Source organism: Pseudonaja textilis, chromosome 2, assembly GCF_049901715.1.
Source record: "Pseudonaja textilis isolate UNSWEBS1 chromosome 2, rPseTex1.2, whole genome shotgun sequence".
NCBI lineage: Eukaryota > Metazoa > Chordata > Lepidosauria > Squamata > Elapidae > Pseudonaja > Pseudonaja textilis.
Genome location: NC_141991.1, coordinates 113,784,085 through 113,801,386, shown reverse-complemented (window position 1 = coordinate 113,801,386; position 17,302 = coordinate 113,784,085). Strand labels below are relative to the sequence as shown.

Here is a 17,302-nt window from a genome sequence, read left to right as displayed (position 1 = left end):
GGCCGTGAAACTTTGACTTTGGGTTATGCTGATTAGATAGGCTTGTTGCCATGGAAACGGCTTGTATGTAGATTCTATGTGAAAGTAAAAAGCTGAGTGTGTTTGTTATCATCTTACTCTACTGCGCTAAAGAAAGAGGTCAATGCCTTTCTTTCTTTCTTTTCCCCTTTTTCCCCTACACTTTTTCCTCTTTCCTTTTTCCTCCCCTTATTTTTCCACTATTTTCATTTTGTTAGCCTTAGAATTAACTTTATTGTCACTCTGAACGTACACTAATCGGCATACATTAAAATGAAATTTCGTTGCATATAGCTCCCAAAGGGTCACCACCTCCCCATACACACTACATAAACATGACAGAATACATAACATACATACATGCATACCGTGCAGGCAAACATACACGTATTTTACATTTCGATAAACAAATACAAATTAGGAACTTGGGTTGTAATTGAGCCGGCATTAGAGGGAAGCAGAGGGAGAGGAGATCCTTCCCGAGGCAGAACTGCATTTCGCTCAGTGTGTGGAGATCAGCATGATGGCCCCAGATGTGATGCAGTTTGCAAAGATCCATGGGTGATTACAAACACTCTCTGCTTCTTGCTTGTCCCCTTTCATGGGCCACATGTGCTCTTGTCTTGCTATGTGGAGCATAGAATAAGAGGTTTGGAAGGGAGGTCTTTCAGTCCAGTGGTCCCCAACTTTTCTGGTCCTGTGGACTAGTAGTGGTGGCATCACTGGCAACATCAGGGTCGGGGGGAAAAGGGGATAGTTTCACATGCAGACATGCCCACCATTTGTACAAATGCATCTTTGCACGGGCACACATTCACCTGGCACTTGCACAAATGTAGCTTGGACTACACACGCTCGCTCGCTCACCACTTGCATAGGCTGACTCCCAACAGGCCAGGGGCCGGTACTGGGCCACGGATCAGAGGTTGGGGACTCCTGTTCTAGCCCAACCCCCCCTGCAGGAGCCTCTATACCATTCCAGACAAACGGCACACTCTGGGCAGTTTACAATGTAAGTGTATTTCCCCCAACAATTTGGGTCCTCATTTTACCGACCTCGGAAGGATGGAAGGCTGAGTCCACCTTGAGCTGGTCAGGATCTAACTGCAGGCAGTGGAATGCAGAGTTAGCCTGCAATACAACCAAACTTGACTTACAACCAAAACTGAGCTCGAAATTTCTGTTGCTAAGCAAGACAGTTGTTAAGTGCATTTTGCCCCATTTTACAACCTTTATTGTTAAGTGAATCACTGTAGTTGTTAAGTTAGTAACATAGCTGTTAAAGGAATCTGGCTTCCCCCTTGACTCTGCTCGTCAGAAGGTCATCAAAAGTGATCTCATGACCCCAGGACCCTGAAACCATCCTAAATACAAGGCAGTTACCAAGCATCCAGAATTTTGATCATGTGACCATGGGGATGTTGCAATGGTTGTAAGTGCGAAAAACGGTCATTTTTTTCAGTGATGTTGTAACTTCAAACATTCACTAAATGAACTGAGTAGAGGACTATGTATATCAAATTTCCATTCTAATTTTCGCTACAGGTCAAACTGCTTGCTACAAGCTTAAATGCAATAAAACCTTTTCAGTGAACTGGAAAAACCACTTTGGGAGGAGTCCGTTGACTCTCCTTTCATTCCAGTGACACGCTCTCCAAGCATGCTACCTTAGCTTAAATTGGGGGCATAAATCATAAAAATGAATACATTTGGGAAAGGGATATTGTGCTTCCAGACAAAATAGTTCAGAACATGGAAGAAATTTTTTTTAAAATGCATATAATAGTTACATGCTTAAAATGCCGTTTGGCCTTCAGTGCTCTTATATAAGGTGCAACCCTATGCTCTTCCTTCCTTTCTTTCCTCTTTTGAGTGTCAGTGGTGTGGAACAGTGATCATTTTCCCCTGTCAAATGAAAGCCATTTTTTTTTAAAAAAGAAAAAAGATTGACACTTCCTTACTCTCAGTTTCTCTGCTCAGTGAAACCGGTGGCAGTGACATTCTTGTTTTCCTCCCAGGTGACTGTCAGTGACCTGAGCCCAGCAGGTCCTATCCAAGCGGTGGAGATTGTCATCCAGGGCTCTCCACTGGCGAACATGTGTCAGCTGCATCATGCTGTGGTTCGGCGCATTCAGGTATGTGCTGTGGCAGAGTGAAGGTAGGCAGGATGTCTGCCTATTATATCCTGAAAACTTCGGTTGCACAAACAAGATAGGGGTTTAGCTTGCAATCCAGTAGGAGCTGGGGCTGCATGGTGTTTTCCTGTTGCCTTGTCCACAAATCTGGGCTGATTTGTGAAATGGTCCAGTCCTTAAGAGAGAGGAAGCCATATAGACTTCCTTTCTCTTAAGAAAGGGGATGAATATTCCATGGTCCTCATGTTAAGAAGCAAAGGCTTTTGAGGGTTTTCTCCCATCGTCCACCCAGAGTTACTTTGCAGAGGGAGATGGCAGCATAAAAATGTGATTTTAAAAATCATGTAAGTACCCAAGGGAACAGAAGTAGGTGTTTTTTTGAAGTAGGCCAATATACTGCTGGGAGTATACTGCTGGGAGTGTGCTAAAAACTCCCAGTGTGCTATGGGTTTTTACTGTGAACCCATGAAAGAACTCCTCTTTACATATTCTTGCATTTTGGGGATGATAAAGGAAATATAAACTTTGACACATCATTTGGGAAAGCAGGAAACCCAGAGGTGCTAGGGCTGATCCTAGTTTAGAAGTTTGATAGGCCATCACCACATTCGAAAAGCACAAGGGGTCAGATGTGAAGACCTAGTCGGATTTCTTACCTTGCCCTGGCATTTATTTTCTTGATTTCAGTCATTTAAATACTCTGTTCATTCATCAATGAGTAATAACAGAATGAATAATTAACAATTAGGACCAATAGCTAGAATTACAACATCAAACAGTGAGGTAAAAATGTATACATAAAAAATAAATGGTGTCAAATCAATAGCAAAGCATGGCTCCTAGGAAAGGAAAGATAGAAAAGAAGGCTATGTTTCAATTTTTTTTCTCAAAGCATGACAAAGAAGAAGCCAGCTGGACTGATTTGGGGAGGAAATTCCAGAGTGTTGACAACACCACCAAGGACTGTAGATGCTTCCCCTATTTAATTCCAGGCAGGCTTCCTTTTGGGGGTAACACACAAACAAGGCCCTTGTCTGCAGAGCATAGAGCCTGGGTGGGAACCGTATGGAAGAAACCATTGCTTCAGACAGGAGGGGTTTAAGAAGTCCTGTTTGTTTTGATCTGATTAACACAGGCTCTGATTTTGGAACAAGCTTGCCAGGATTCTTCTCCCCCAGATATCCGAGTGCAGTATCTCCAAGAGATCCAAGCCAACCATGAGGTAAGCAGCTACCCAGACTCAAGGCACTGGAGGAAGCAAGTGTGCATTGCACTCTTTGTTCAAGTTGGCTGTGGGAGAACTTCAACCACCTGCCTTTGGGTGAGCGCTGGGATTTCAGAGTACAGGTCGTCCTTGCTTAACGACTCTTACTGGGACTGAAATTTCTGTCACTAAGCAAAGCGTTGGGTGAAACATCTTACAACCACACTGCTTAGCGACGGTAGTTCCGGTAGTCCTGGTTGTTAGGCAAGGACTGTGCAGTCATTAGGAGGGGGCCTCAAACTGTTCCTGTCCTCCTGGCTCACCTCTGCTTTCAGTTCCCCCATCTATCTATCGATCTCATCTCCATTTCTGCCCTTTTGGTGAGGCACTGGAGGAAGAAGAAGATCAGAGGGAAGGGCAGCAGGGGTAGGTGGCAATGGGGGAGTGCAGCGCAGCCAAAGGGCAGAGATGGGGGTGGGGGGGTGGGACAGGAAATAGAAGAGCGGGAAGAGTTGAAGCGCACACCGCAGTTGTAAATGGGAGCAGGCTGCCAAATTCCAAATTTTGATCATGTGACTGCGGAGGCGCTATGACAACTATAACTTCAAGGACTGGTTGTAAGTACCATTTGTTCGGCTCCACCTTAACTTTGAATGGTTGCTAAGCGATGGGCAAGGACTGCCTGTACAGCCTTCCACACTTGTTTTTAGCCACTCCATTGGAATTGGAAAGGCTGAACCATCATAATTTCAGAATCTGGCTTGAGGGAACCAATGAGGGAATGGGTTTATGGCTTGTTTCATAGTTTTATTTATTTTATTTTGTCAAGCGATTATAAGATAATAGGTATAAGTAAAAACATAGTTATGAATACATGGATACATATATGAAAAATAAAATAAAAATAAAAGAAACAATAGGACAGGGACGGTAGGCACGTTGGTGCGCTTATGGACGCCCCCTACAGACCTCTTAGGAAAGGGGTGAGGTCAATAGTAGACAGTCTAAGGTTAAAGTTTTTGGGGTTTGGGGAAGAAACCACAGAGTCAGGTAGAGTATTCCAGACATTGGCCACTCTGTTGCTGATTTCCTGCAATCAAGTTTGGTGCCGTTAACCTTGAGTTAGTTGTTGACTGCCTCACCCAGTCTGTGTTCATTCTGTTCATGTGTTCCATAATTTGATTAGTGATACCATTCTTTCCTTCCCTGCCTTAGCCCAGAGCTGAAAGCAGATGTTCATATAAAGCATGACCTGCTTTATATGCTTTCACAATGGAACCTTTTATGCAACTGGGGATTTCACTTGAGGGTTGAGTTTTGTCTTCTCACTTTTCTCCCTGTTCCCAATCGTGGAAATACACCCTGGGTTTATATAGAGCTTCCGAATAGCTCTGCTCCCTCAGGACAAGGTGCATTTTAATCCAGCACTATATTTCCCACAACAGCCAATAAGATGCCTCTGGTATGCTCACAGGGATGAGACAGAGATACACCTTTCTTGTAGTTATTGCTGTTGTTGGTGATATCAGTTTACCAGACTTCACGTTAGCAGACTCTGGACGTAATAGATAAAATACTTTATACTATTTCACGTATGGATAATACCATTTTATCCACACAAAAAGATTTACAGCTAAGAGTCAGTCCTTGATTTTTGACTACGATTCAGACTGGGACCCCCATCACTAAGTTAGGAGGTCATTACATGAGTCACGCCCAATTTTTCAAGCTTTTTGTTGTGGTCATTAAGTGAATCACATAGTCATTAGGCAAACGCAGTTCCCCGCATTGAAGAAGATGATAGTGAAGGTTGAAATGGTGATGAACACTCTGGGGGCTCTGGGATGCTGCAACCATTGTAAATACATTTTGGTTTGTCAGGAGCCTGAATTTTTGAGTGCGAGGACTGGTCTCATCAATCACTTTTTCCACTGCTGCCATAACCTTGGTCGCTAAATAAATGATTGTAAGTTGGGGATTACCTGTATTTTGTCCTCACAGCAACAGTAGATGATTGGGCTGAAAGACAGTGACTGACTGGATTAAAATTCCTCTGCAGTTTATATTTTGGGGCCTGCTTTCCCCCCATATCTGCTCTTCACATCTAATACCCTTAGATCTGTCCTCAATCAATTTATCCTCTCGCGTTACAGACTGCCAGCTAGTGACCCTCACCACATCTTGTAATAGATTTCACAGATTAATTATGCGAATAACACATTCATTCTGAGCCATCTGTGGCCTACGTGTAGCCACTGAGTTCATTTCTGTCCAAGCCATTAAATTCTAGCAGCAGATTTTAGAATCGATGTTCTCAGCTTAAAGATATTCTTAACTTTACTGTAAACCAATATTCATCCAGAAAAGTTGGAGGGAGAGGGAGAGAAATCCGGTGAATAGCATCCTCCCCCAGTATAAACTGATGAGGGGCATAATTTAAAACCTCATCAGCACAGCTGCCAAGGGTTCCCCCACAAAGATATCTCTGATAGTTTGCTATAACTCTTGGACTCCCCTAATTTGTCCAAACGAGGAGGGGTTTTGTTTTTTTTGCTTTCTGTTTGGAAGGGATTCTTTCAGCGCAGCTCTAGAAAAAAAACTAGAAAGGAAAGTGCTTTGTGTCTTCCTGTACGAAGCCCTGACCGTTACAAACTCTGCCAATCCTGAAACACAGAAGAGCTGAAGAACCACATGGTCTTGTGTAGGGAGAAGGATTTAATGGGAAATCCACCTTTTGAATCGAATATGTATAGTCCTCGCTGGACTAGCACAGGTGGGACCAGCAAGTCCATCGCTAACCACCGTGGTCATTAAGCAAGACATCACGTGACCACGATTTTTCTTTTTATTTCTGGCTTCTCTGTTGACTCTGCTTGTTGGAAGGCAGCTGTGAAGCACACAAATGGCGATCCCTTCACAAGAGGCTTTGATGGTGGTATGAGCGAGGACCAATCATAAAGTTACATTTTTGGCACCATCGTAATTTTAAACAGTCACGAAATGGGACAGGCTTTAAGCGAGAACCGTCTGTATGATGTGTCAGTCGGTATCGCCAGGTAGTGTATAAAAACATCAAAGCAACTTGTACAAGGAAACAGTATCATCCTGCCCTCCAAAACAGAAACCACTAATATTCCTCCCCACCCCACCCACAAACCTACAAAAGAAGAAAAAGGGGCAGACCAGCCACTAGGAAGCTTTGGAAGCCCATCCGCACAAAATTATTTTCACAGCTTTGCAAAATGTTAGCACCAAACGGGCCGGTTCCATCTTTGGAGGCGACGTGTTGCAGAGTGAGTAGGACACATCAGGAAAGACCTGTGGTGGGGCTGCCCGATACTGAACCCTAGCCCTCATCAGGTGAGAGGACAGGCAGGAACGTCCCCTGCTGAGCATAGAACAACGCCGTAGGGATCTTTCTAGGTAACCAATAGAAGGCCTGAAGAATAGGAACCGCACTGGAACTTCCGAGGTGTCTTCGAAGGGCAGCCCCAAAGGGCATTGAGAGATGGTCTGGCTGTGTGGGGAAGGAGGGCTTAGAGAAAGCCATGTTCTTTAGTTGGGCGTGAAGCTGCCGGCAAAGGCAACCATTTTAGGGACAGCTTGTTGATCAGTCCCTGTTCTAATCTAGGAGAGAAGCAGCCTAGAACTAAGGAGAAATGTCCTGAATTAATCAGTGGGGCGATTAGTAATAACTCCAGAAGTTGTGAGTGCTCCAACACTGGGGCTTTTTAAAGAAGAGATTGGGCAGCCGTTTGTCTGAAATGGTTTGAGCAGGGGGGTTGGGGGGGGGTAGGACTAGAAGACCTCCAAGGTCCCTCCCAGCTCTATTGTTCCCTTCTGTTCACAAGAAAAGATAATTCTCCACAACCATCTTTCTGGCATGGCATGGATCGAAAGATGTCAAACGTAGGACCTAGCCCTTTATAGATCTGCTCGTTTTGAAGCCCACGGTTGCCCCTAAGTTCTCCCCGGTGCTTTCAGAAATGCCCAGAGCCTTTTATCAAAACGTATAGAGGTCTTGTCCCTGGTTTATTCCGTCCATTACATCAGAGGCTCCCCTCTCCCCCACTGCTCTGGATGACATTGGATGATGGGCTTCCTGCCTGAGTGAGAGGCTGGACTACTGTAGAAGACCTGCAGGGTCCCTTCCATCTCTGTTACGCTGTTATTCTGTTCTGTTAGATGCTGTTAAAGGAAGCCCAGTCCCTCCGGGATAACCTGTGCCTGGGGAATGATTCGGATGCAACAGTGGAGAAGCTCCTTCATGTTTACCAGCAGCTACGCAACCCCAGCCTTGTGGTCCTGTGAGTGTCAAGGAGCGGCACCCTTCGGAGGATCCCACTGCCGCCTCTGCCCAGAGCTGGTGGATGAAGGGAGCAGCAGGCTGTGCACTTTCTGGACGGGAGGCTGAAGCAGAGGCGTGGTAGAGAAGGGGCGGAGGATTCCCAACAGGCAGACCCTGGCTCCTCTGGAGACTGAAGGATCAGGGGCCAAGCTTTCTCCTGCAATCCCTCATCCTCTTCCCTTTCAACACAACTAGCTCCCCCGCCCTCCCTCTCTCCCTCCCCTAGGCTCCGTGTTTTTGCCCACCCTGGACAGGCGCCTGGTTGCATTGTGACGCTCTCACAGGCAGGCAGGCGTGTGTCTGGTCCTTGCGTGCACGTGCGTGCAGAGATGCCCAGGTGTATGTATGTAATTTGGATGGCTAGCCAGGCGCTCTCGTGGCTGAGGGTGGTGTGTTGTGGATTGCCCTCGATGTCGTTAGTTTAGCTTTTCTCGCTTTTGGTGGCCCTTAACGTTGCTGTGGCAGGCAAGTCTGGTGAGTTGTCAGTGGGGGGGTAGGGTAGGGGAGATTTTGCTGGAAATGCAATGCCTTTTGGTTCATTCTGAGCAGAAGCAGCCGCCGCAGCCGCTACCATCACCACCACTACCACCAAAGGGCTACGCTTCTAGCTGTGTCACATTTTTTTTTCCAGAAAACACTGTGGAAAAACAGGCTGTCACATACGTAGGTTACTCAGGGGGTGCTCTTAGTATGGCATCCCTTTTTCTAATGGGACATTTTGCTCCTTTTTCCAATATGTTTCCTTTCTATAAACTACTTGCTTGTCAATTTCCAAGGCAGAGACTCCTGCAGACTTGTGTAATATGTGTGTTCTTAAGACTTCTTTGCTTCTCAAGGGACTTGTATTGATGGGGAAATGTCCAGTGTTTTGTCAAGTTGTTAACTCCTGGGATAGCCTTCCCTTGCTGGGAAATCCAGTCTCCCCTTCCCTTCCCCTCCCTCTCCCCTTTCTCCTTCTTCACTCCCCTCCCCCTGACAGTCCCTTGGCAGCTTGGGGGCTTTGCCTGCTGCCTTCCTGCTGAGCTAATGCAGCATCTGTTTTAAAAGCAGCCTCCTCCCGATGAATAATTGAAAAGCCGCACCACCGGCACTCACTGGCTGGCACTAAAGGCCATTAGGAAGCACACCATCGCTCAGGGGTGAAGGCTGCCGTGCACTTTCCTCTTGTCCAATCTGGAATAATTGATGTCGTGGCTGCCCTCTGCCCTCGGCGAGAATCCTCACCTTGAATCCTGGAGCTCTTTCGAGGCAGATGCGGGCTGCCCCATTCCCATGCGTCCCTTTCCCTTGTACTTACCAGGTCAGCTCTGAATATTTTAAAATGGGGGTGGGGAGAACTGCTGCCACCCACAGGGGGAATGCCTGCTTTGTGTTTGGGAGGCTGTCCACAGCCCTGTTTCCTGAATCTTAGGATGCCCCTCGCCTACCTTTCCCTTCCCCAATAGAGGGAAGGGCTGGGAGGTCCAAACAGCAGCAGCTGAAGCTTCCTGGAGGGAGGCCAGGTTTTTTTTTGTTTTAACAGAAGCTGCACTTTCCCCCTGCTTACCTAGCAGTGACAGGCTCCATAAACACACTTACACGCATCTATGTAATTAACCTTCCAAAGTGAAGGTTAAGCGGACCTTTGCTGTCCAAGGCTTGGGAATGGGTATTGAGCGGAAGGAGGAGATATATGCCGCTGCTTTCCCAACCTGCCTTTTCTAAATTTCTCTTAATAGGTTGGACTTCGGGGGGGATGCCCCTGCTCCTCCTTCACACACACACACACACACCCGTGTGATCATGGAGTGCTCCACCAGTGGCACTTGCAAGGATTGTGGCCGGTGGGCAGGCAGATCAGCTGTGCGTCTGAGTGAGAAAAAGCAGGGTGCTCAATAGAGAACGGTCCCAGCGTCCCTCTTTGGAAAAGTTCGGGTTTCAGTTAGGGACAGCGCTTGGGTGGCCTGCGATTCCCTGCTCCAGTGTCTTTGCCTTCTGCTCAGCAAGTCCTCAGTGGGAGAATTGACAGGTCCGGGTCTCAGCCTCCCTGCAGTGCTAGCCTAATTGGATGCCGGCCAACAACCATTCAGCGCTGAACACGTACAGAGAGAGTCCACCCCTCCCCAGCTCCATAAGGAGCAGGAATCGGCTTCACAGACCGTCTCTGCTTGGAGAAATCGTAGCTGGTGAGTTAGTGAAGCTGGAGAACCCAAGGAGAGAAACAAGAAGTTCCTAGTCACTGCGAGGAGGGGGAGGAGGAGGAGGAGGAGGAGGAGGTGGCTACTCTCAGGTCCCTGGCTGGGATTGTTTTGCTCAAAGAAATAGGAAGTCAAGTCCAGACAAATCAAGTCTCCAGACTGTCCATCACAGAATTCATCCTGGCACTCAAATTATAATCTCAGGATCTTGGTTAGAATACCTGCCTCCCCACCTCGTTTCCTTTCCTAGAAAGTATCCTATTTGTTTATCATCAAGAGTGTCAGCCACACTTTTGCCAAACTGAGCTCCGATTTATCCCATACCCCCACTATACACATACCTTTAGGGCGATAAATTTGTAGAGCAGACGCACTTGTGTTTTCTCATTATGACTAATTGTGTGTAATTCCTCTGCAAATCCCTGGGCTGGTCCTTCTGCATCAGGAACATAGTTGCACTACCCTCTTGCCGTCAGCAGAGGTCAATGTGCCATTAACTCTGGGTTGCTTGGAGAGGATTTAGCAGGTCCATGGAGGCTGACGCTGAGCAATGCCATTTTGGCACTAAGCTGAGAGGTGCTTAGCCAAGTGGGCTCAAGATCCACAGTGTATTCCTTGTTTAATTCTCGGGAATACGTCTCGTATTGATCATCCCAGGATCTGGTAATTTTATGGCAGAGCTTCTTTCGACCCTGCTCTTGCCTCAGAGATAGCAACATCACAGCTACCCAACCCATTTAGCTGTCTTTTCCTTATTCTAGTGAGCTCTTTCTCCAACATCACACAAGCAGCAAATCCGCTGGGATCAGCAGGAGTTTAAAAGCTCACCTGCTGCTCCTTGCCCAAGATCTCCGAGCAATTTTGAAGCTGCCTTCTGTCCAAATGCAATACACTGAGCTCTTGCTTTTGTGTGTCTGAAAAACTAGCAGTGTGGTAGAGCTATTATTTCCCCTGTGGTACAGATGCATTTCTTTCTTCTGCTATCTTTTTCCTGTGCAGACTTAACACAGAAACACATTATGCCTCTTTCCTGAAAAATGAGAATCTCTTTAAGTTCAAAACATACATTCATAAAAGACAGGTGTTTTTGTGACACGGATGTGGAGTGCCTTTCCACAAGCCACATAGGTGGTTTGAAGCCCAACCCAAAGGATATACAGATGGGTCCACGTGTTGCATTAAACATGACTTATTTCACCAAGATTTTTGGATTGAGGCTCACTTGACTGAGCTCACACAGGAGAGTTTTACAATTATATTTTCAAACTGGGGTGATTAGATTGATGAAACCTGCAACACTAAAGCAAAGTAACTCCCACTTGCATGTATGCATATTTCTCCACTGAGGATGGTTTACAAAAGTATAGTTACAGCTGACTTTAAACAGTATGGCTCAACACAGTGACTGAACCTACTTATACACTTGAGCTTGGATAACACCCAAGTGCACTCACATTGGTTGTGAATAATACACAGCTCAAACATTGTGTTCATGTCAAGATGGCTGGCTGCTGCAGAGAGATGTCCTGGCTTTTTGATGAATGCCTACTATGGGTGCATCAATACATCACTTTGGTATTGTTCCCAATGCAATTAACAGAGATGTCAACTGTATGTGGAAACAAACGAGGAGGGCTTCATAACATGAAAGCATGCAGTGCTTAATAAGCTGTTTAAACCAAATATATCTGAGTCCCTACAGGATTTTTCGTCTCTAATTAGGCTTTCCCACGCACGAAAAAGAAAAATGGGCAGAGGCCTGACCCTGCATTAGCTCAGCAGTCATAACTTTTGCCCGAGTTGGCTGCTTTTCTTTTTTCTTTCATTGTAATTCGCCGTCGAGCTTAAACTGGCGTTCACTGCCCATCTCCCACAGGCGGGGGAGCGCCAGCGCCCATTCATCCTTTCGGCGATTTAACGAAGCGGCTCTCGCCCAGGCGGAAGACGGGAAAGGCCAGCCTCGCAATCGCGTTCCCCTGCAGACCGTCCCCGCCTGCCAGCGATGCCATTTTCTGGATCGGAGACTCGCCCCACTGCCCCAACAGCCGGCTGGCCGGCTCCCAGGGCGGATACAGCGGAGGAAGAAGGGGGCCGGGGGCAGGCGCCGACGCGGTCCCCAGTGGGAGTCGCTCGTCCTCTCCGCAGCGCAGGCATAAAGAGCAGCTCGCCGTAGGTTCAAGAGAGGCGGCCGCCTCTCGCTTTGCATGATTTGACGCTTAGCGACCGGAGCCAAGGAGCTCCTTCTCTATGAATGAAGGGAGGAACGTGCCTTTTCCACCCACCGATTGCACGCACACACACACACACCGCCCCATTTAAACCCTAATTTGCCTTTGCCAGCCAGGCGGCGGATTGGACGCCTGTGTCCCTCGGTCTGTTTGCTCGGGGAAAAGGCTGGGTGTTTGTTTGCTTTTTAGGAAAGGGACGCGGTGTTCTTTTTTGACTTTTGATGTGAGGCGGTCCGAGATAAGCGAGTTCGATACTGCATAATTACGACCCGTGTGCGGTTTCCTAACATCTGCGGCTGGATCTGGGGTCTAAAGTCTGTCGCTCCGTTTGCCTTATATGGCTCTGTCCGAAGTTGCCCTATTTCCTTTCCCTTCAGGGCAGGAAAAAAAATTGCCTTTATAAGGGCCGGGGACAGCGAGGTGGAGAGAGGAAGAGGAGGAGGCGATCTCGCCGTCGCCCTTCTCTTGCAGCACAAAGGATTTCCGCTTCTCTTTCCGCGTCTTGTACGCGATCACCTGGTAGACCTTCATTTGAATGTCTGCAGCCCCCGCCCACATTCCTCAAGCTGAAAAAGCCAATCGGGACGCCCGGCTTGCCTTAAACCCTAAATCGGCCAATTGTTTTTTGTTTTTTTTCCCCTTCCCTTTTCCCCGATCAAGTGTTTGTAACCTTTCCCCAGAAGGATCGGAAGGTTTCCAAAGCTTGCGTGGCTTAGCGAGCTTCGGGTTGGGCCCAGTGGAAGCATTGTCCCAATATGACTTTTGAATGAGAGGCAAAAGGACAATGAATTACTCCATACGTTCATTCCCTCCCTCCCTCAAAAGTGGCAGCTGCATTCTAAGGCAGGTGGTTTCTTCCTGGCTCCAAGGACCGCTTCGCTAACTTGCCTGAATTATTGTCAGGTACTTGAGAGAGGCCATTTTATTCCCCATGATGAAGCCTTGTTATGGGGCCCTGTGGAAAACTTAAATGGCAGCTCTCGCTGGAGCACAGCTGCCCTCCAGATGAAATGCTGGCACCGAGACACCTGCACAGTGGAGCGGTTTCCTACCCCTGTTTGTGTGCAATGCTGCATCCCTCCGTAGCTAATTGTAGTTTAAAACTTGCTACTGTAGGCAAGCTCACCCAATATGGCTAATTCACAGTTCAGAATGCCATGTAGACAGCGGTGGGATTCAGCCAGTTCAGCCACTTTGGGAGAACCAGTTGTTAACTTTCTGAGCAGTTTGGTGACTGGTTGTTGGAAGAAATCATCAGGGCAGAGAACCTGTTGTGAAATTATTTGAATCCCACCACTGCATGTAGACCTAGAACATTCCCTTTGCCGAGTAACCAGTGGGTAGACCAAATATATCCACCCTTGAGTTAAAGGGATATAGTGGCGCTTAAAGTGTATGAAATGTGCTGAGTAAACTGTAGCAATTGAATAGTCCAGTTGGGTCAGAGTCTTGGGAAGCACAGAGCCCAAAGCTGGGGGCGGGGGGGTGGGTTGCTGCTCTTTGTGCTCCAGATCACATACTTCCATCTATGTCCTGATTTTGTAGCATCTGCGTAACTGCCATGGGTATTTTTCTATTCTTCTCTGTATGAACGTGTACATGCACTGAGGTGACTGGTACAAGAAATGCTTTGTCTAGGTTTTCAGGAACTCCTTCTCAGGTCCATTAGAACAAGATCTGGTTGATAATAATAGCAGCACAAAGCATGGAGTTGACTGGTCTAAATATTCACACAGAAGGTTCTGTTGCTTTACGCTGTGTAAGCTTATAAATCAGGTGTGTACGAAAGCCTTCAAACAAGGAACCACTCAGGAGTTGTACAGATAGTCCTTGCTTATTGCCCACTTGGAAGTTACCATGGAAATAACAAGATACCAGTTGAAAATATAATGTTATGACTAATTTACGGTCATTTATGACCTTCATAGTGTCCTTCGGTCACAATTTTGCCATTACAGGCAGTATGTGCTGTCTTTTGCGTGACCTGTGTTTTATTTCTTTTATTCCCTTTTGCAAAATAGCTATTGGAGAGGAAGGGATTGCAAGAGAATAAATTGTTTTGGTCTTTCGTACTGTTGGAAGTTAAAACTCACTCCTCTCCTAGGAAAATGAAATAGTTTAGGATATACTAAAAAGGCAGAATATTTCCCCTAAAAAGAGAAGTAAAAATTTAGAAGCAGAAACTCACCCCCACCTTTGTTAATGGGCAAACCATTAAGGCATGGGCCACAGTATTCTACATAACAAAGCCCTCTGCCCATTTCACCATCTGGCCTAGGAAGATCGCATCAGCCAGCACTTAGTTGAAGCCATGTGGTCCAGACAAAGCCTACAAAGTTAGCTAAGACCCCCGCCCCTGGGAGTCTGACAGCCAATGGGATACATTTCTTACACAGGAACAGGAAACACTAAAGTGGGGCCCAACAGAGGGTATATAACTAAGATCTCTCAGCATCTTGCCCCTTCTTTTCCTTCACCTAATATCTTGTGATCATCCTTTTCACTTTGGAGTTCCAAGCCATGTGGTCCTGCTGTCCACCATTAAACCATCTTTCCAAATAGCCTCCATGTTTCCAGTGTCTTTTTCCCCACTTGGAACTGAACCCAGAAGGATATTTCTTCCAACAATACATTGAAAGCAATGTGATTACACCGCAGCCTGGAGCTAGGAGCCACAAGTGTGCTAGGCAAACAGCTTACACTATTCTCTTGAAATCTCTTTCTCTCCAATTTCTCTTGTGAGGAGAGAGGAGAAATAAAGCAAGTGATTTGTCCCTCCTGCCTGCAGAGCAGCGAGATGGGAAAGGAAGAGATTTCAAGAGAGAAAGCTGTTCATTCTTCCACAAATTGAAAGCAATAGAATGTGCTGGCAGCAGAAAAATATCAGGCAAAGGAGAAATTGCCTACAAAAACCACTTGGTTCTTTTTCTCCCCATTCTCCTCACAAAGTGGAGAGATTGGAGAGAGATTTCAAGAGAGTACTGTAAGCTGTTTGCATAATGTGCCTGCCCCAAGCTGTGCCGTAATCGCATTGCTTTCTATGGGTATAAGACAGTAAGCAGACACTGGAGCATTCCAAAGGGCAGGGGAGTGATTAAGAGTCAAGCCACAGTTGAAGGTGTAAAACTGTAGTCTTGTCTCTTTCTAGCCAGAAAATGCTGCCGTGATAATCTGACTTCCCACTTAGCAACTGCTTTGCGTAATGTGGCCCCAATTAGGGTTGTTAAGTGAGCACTACCTACATTCATTTTTTAAAAAATCCATAGGCTGCCTCTTCAATCACATCCACCCTCCCCCCCCCCACCTATCCATAATATTGTAGGAAGTTAGCACCCACCCGTTTCCTAGAAAAATGAAATATCCTGGGAAATATTAAAAAGGCAGAATATTTCCTCTAAAAGAGAAGCAGAAACTCACCCCCACCTTTGTTAATGGCTGGGCCATTAAGGCCTGGGCCAGAATACTTTACATAACAAAGATCTCCAGGTAAAGCTACAGCAATTGCCAAAAGCCCTTTTCAGTGCATCATCATCCAGCAAGGCTCAACCAAGCCTGGAACTCAGGACAGCCTACAGAGTTGCCCATGGGAGTCTGACAACCAATCAGAATACAAGCTCCAATTCAAATCCCAACAGAGGGTATAAAACCCAGGCACTCTCAGCACCTCAGTCCTTTCCTGATCTCTTCCTTCACCTTGAAACATGTGATTATCCTTCCTTTTTCACTCTGGAGCTCCAGGCCATGAGGTCCTGTCCATTAAAACTTCCAAACAGCCTCCATGTTTCCAGTGTCTTTTTTCCTGCTTGGAACTGAATCCAGAAGGATATTTCTTCCAATAATATGAATAGAGTTCAAGTCTACATGCAACTGAATTAACTATTCTGCTTTGTGGGTCTGCATCATTTTTACAAACCGCTGGAATGTTCTTCATCTTTATTGCACTTTAATTTTTCTGGTTTTGATTAGATGAGTTTTTAATGACTTGAAGAAGTAAATACTAGTCTCATTCTCGAATGCAATTTGCTCATACAGTACCTTCTGGACAACAAAATAAGAAGCAAATCTGAAATACTCATTTGTTTAGTATCCACACTCCTGCCTGTTTGTTGCCTTTGGCTAATGAGAGCCTCTCCATTTCCAATGGAGGGGATGGGTAGGTAGAAAGCCTGCTTCCACTGGAAGATTTCCATTTTTTGCCTGCATCGCATTAGCAATAGTGTTGCTTTACAATTGCTGTGCATTATTTTAAGAGTAAAAATAGAGAAAGAGGGGGATGCAAAAAAAAATAAATAAATGGCAGAATGCTGTGACTTCTGAAACAGTACAAAAATTCCAGCTAAAACTCACTCAGCCTCTGTTCTCCTGCTAAAGGACTTTGCTTATTCCAGTGCTTTGGAATCAGGCAGGAGAAACTAGAGGAGCCATCCAATGTCTGTAGAGATCTCATAGACAATGGTATTGCAAGACAGCTGTTGGGACAGGAAACTGCATTGAACCAGCATCCTTCCTTTTCAGGTTATTTGCGGAAGGCATGTCCGACATGGAAGGAGAGCAGAGTAGAAGAGAGGCTGCTTCAGTAACTGGACAGTCCTGGGCATTGTGAAAATTTCCTGAAGAGCAACTCTTGACTATAAAATTAATCCTATCTCAGGCAATAATTCCAGAACCCCAGCCCCTCATTCTTCATCATTAATTTTCCTCCCTTTAAATCTTAGTTGAAATTTTGCAAGCCTGGCCAAAATTAAATTTACTCCCCTTCTTGTCTTACCCCAGGATTTTATTTTATTAAAAAGCTTGCAACAGCTGGACCACCTCATTCTCCTCCTGCCAGGCGTTTCTGAGTTAGCTTCTAATCTATATCTCTGGCATCTACTGTAGAGTAGAAGATGACTTTACATTTTATGTGTTTATTGCCTTCATTTCATCAGATTTGAATCCCACTTTTTATAACATCAGCTCAAAGGGGTATATACATAGTGTATTCTCTCTCTCTCTCTCTCTCTCTCTCTCTCTCTCTCTCTTTCTCTCTCTCTCTCTCCATTTTTCCTCACAATACCACCCTGTGATAATGTGGGCTGAGAGAACAACAGCCAAATGCCACCAAACTCCTTCCATCTTTGGGCTACAACCTCTTGAGTCAGGATATTAAATGTGATATTGATATTGATTGAAAAGAGCTGCTACTAGAAACA

General features: G+C 46.0%; 1 protein-coding gene across 5 annotated transcripts in view; it reads left to right on the top strand.

Annotated features, from left to right (window-relative positions):
* The window catches only part of FAAP100 (FA core complex associated protein 100), a 37,329-nt gene extending 20,551 nt beyond the window's left edge, over positions 1-16,778 (top strand). For 3 of the 5 annotated variants that reach the window (XM_026701754.2, XM_087924996.1, XM_026701755.2), the window contains exons 8-10: positions 2,037-2,153; positions 3,289-3,375; positions 7,543-8,486. In XM_026701754.2, the coding sequence (XP_026557539.2) occupies positions 2,037-2,153; positions 3,289-3,375; positions 7,543-7,668 (330 nt within the window). In that variant the 3' untranslated portion in view covers positions 7,669-8,486. Of the gene's footprint in view, positions 1-2,036; positions 2,154-3,288; positions 3,376-6,240; positions 6,351-7,542; positions 8,487-16,625 lie in introns of those variants that run through there. The other 2 variants (XM_087924998.1, XM_087924997.1) reach the window with 2 other exon arrangements.
* The last annotated feature ends 524 nt before the right edge of the window (positions 16,779-17,302 follow it).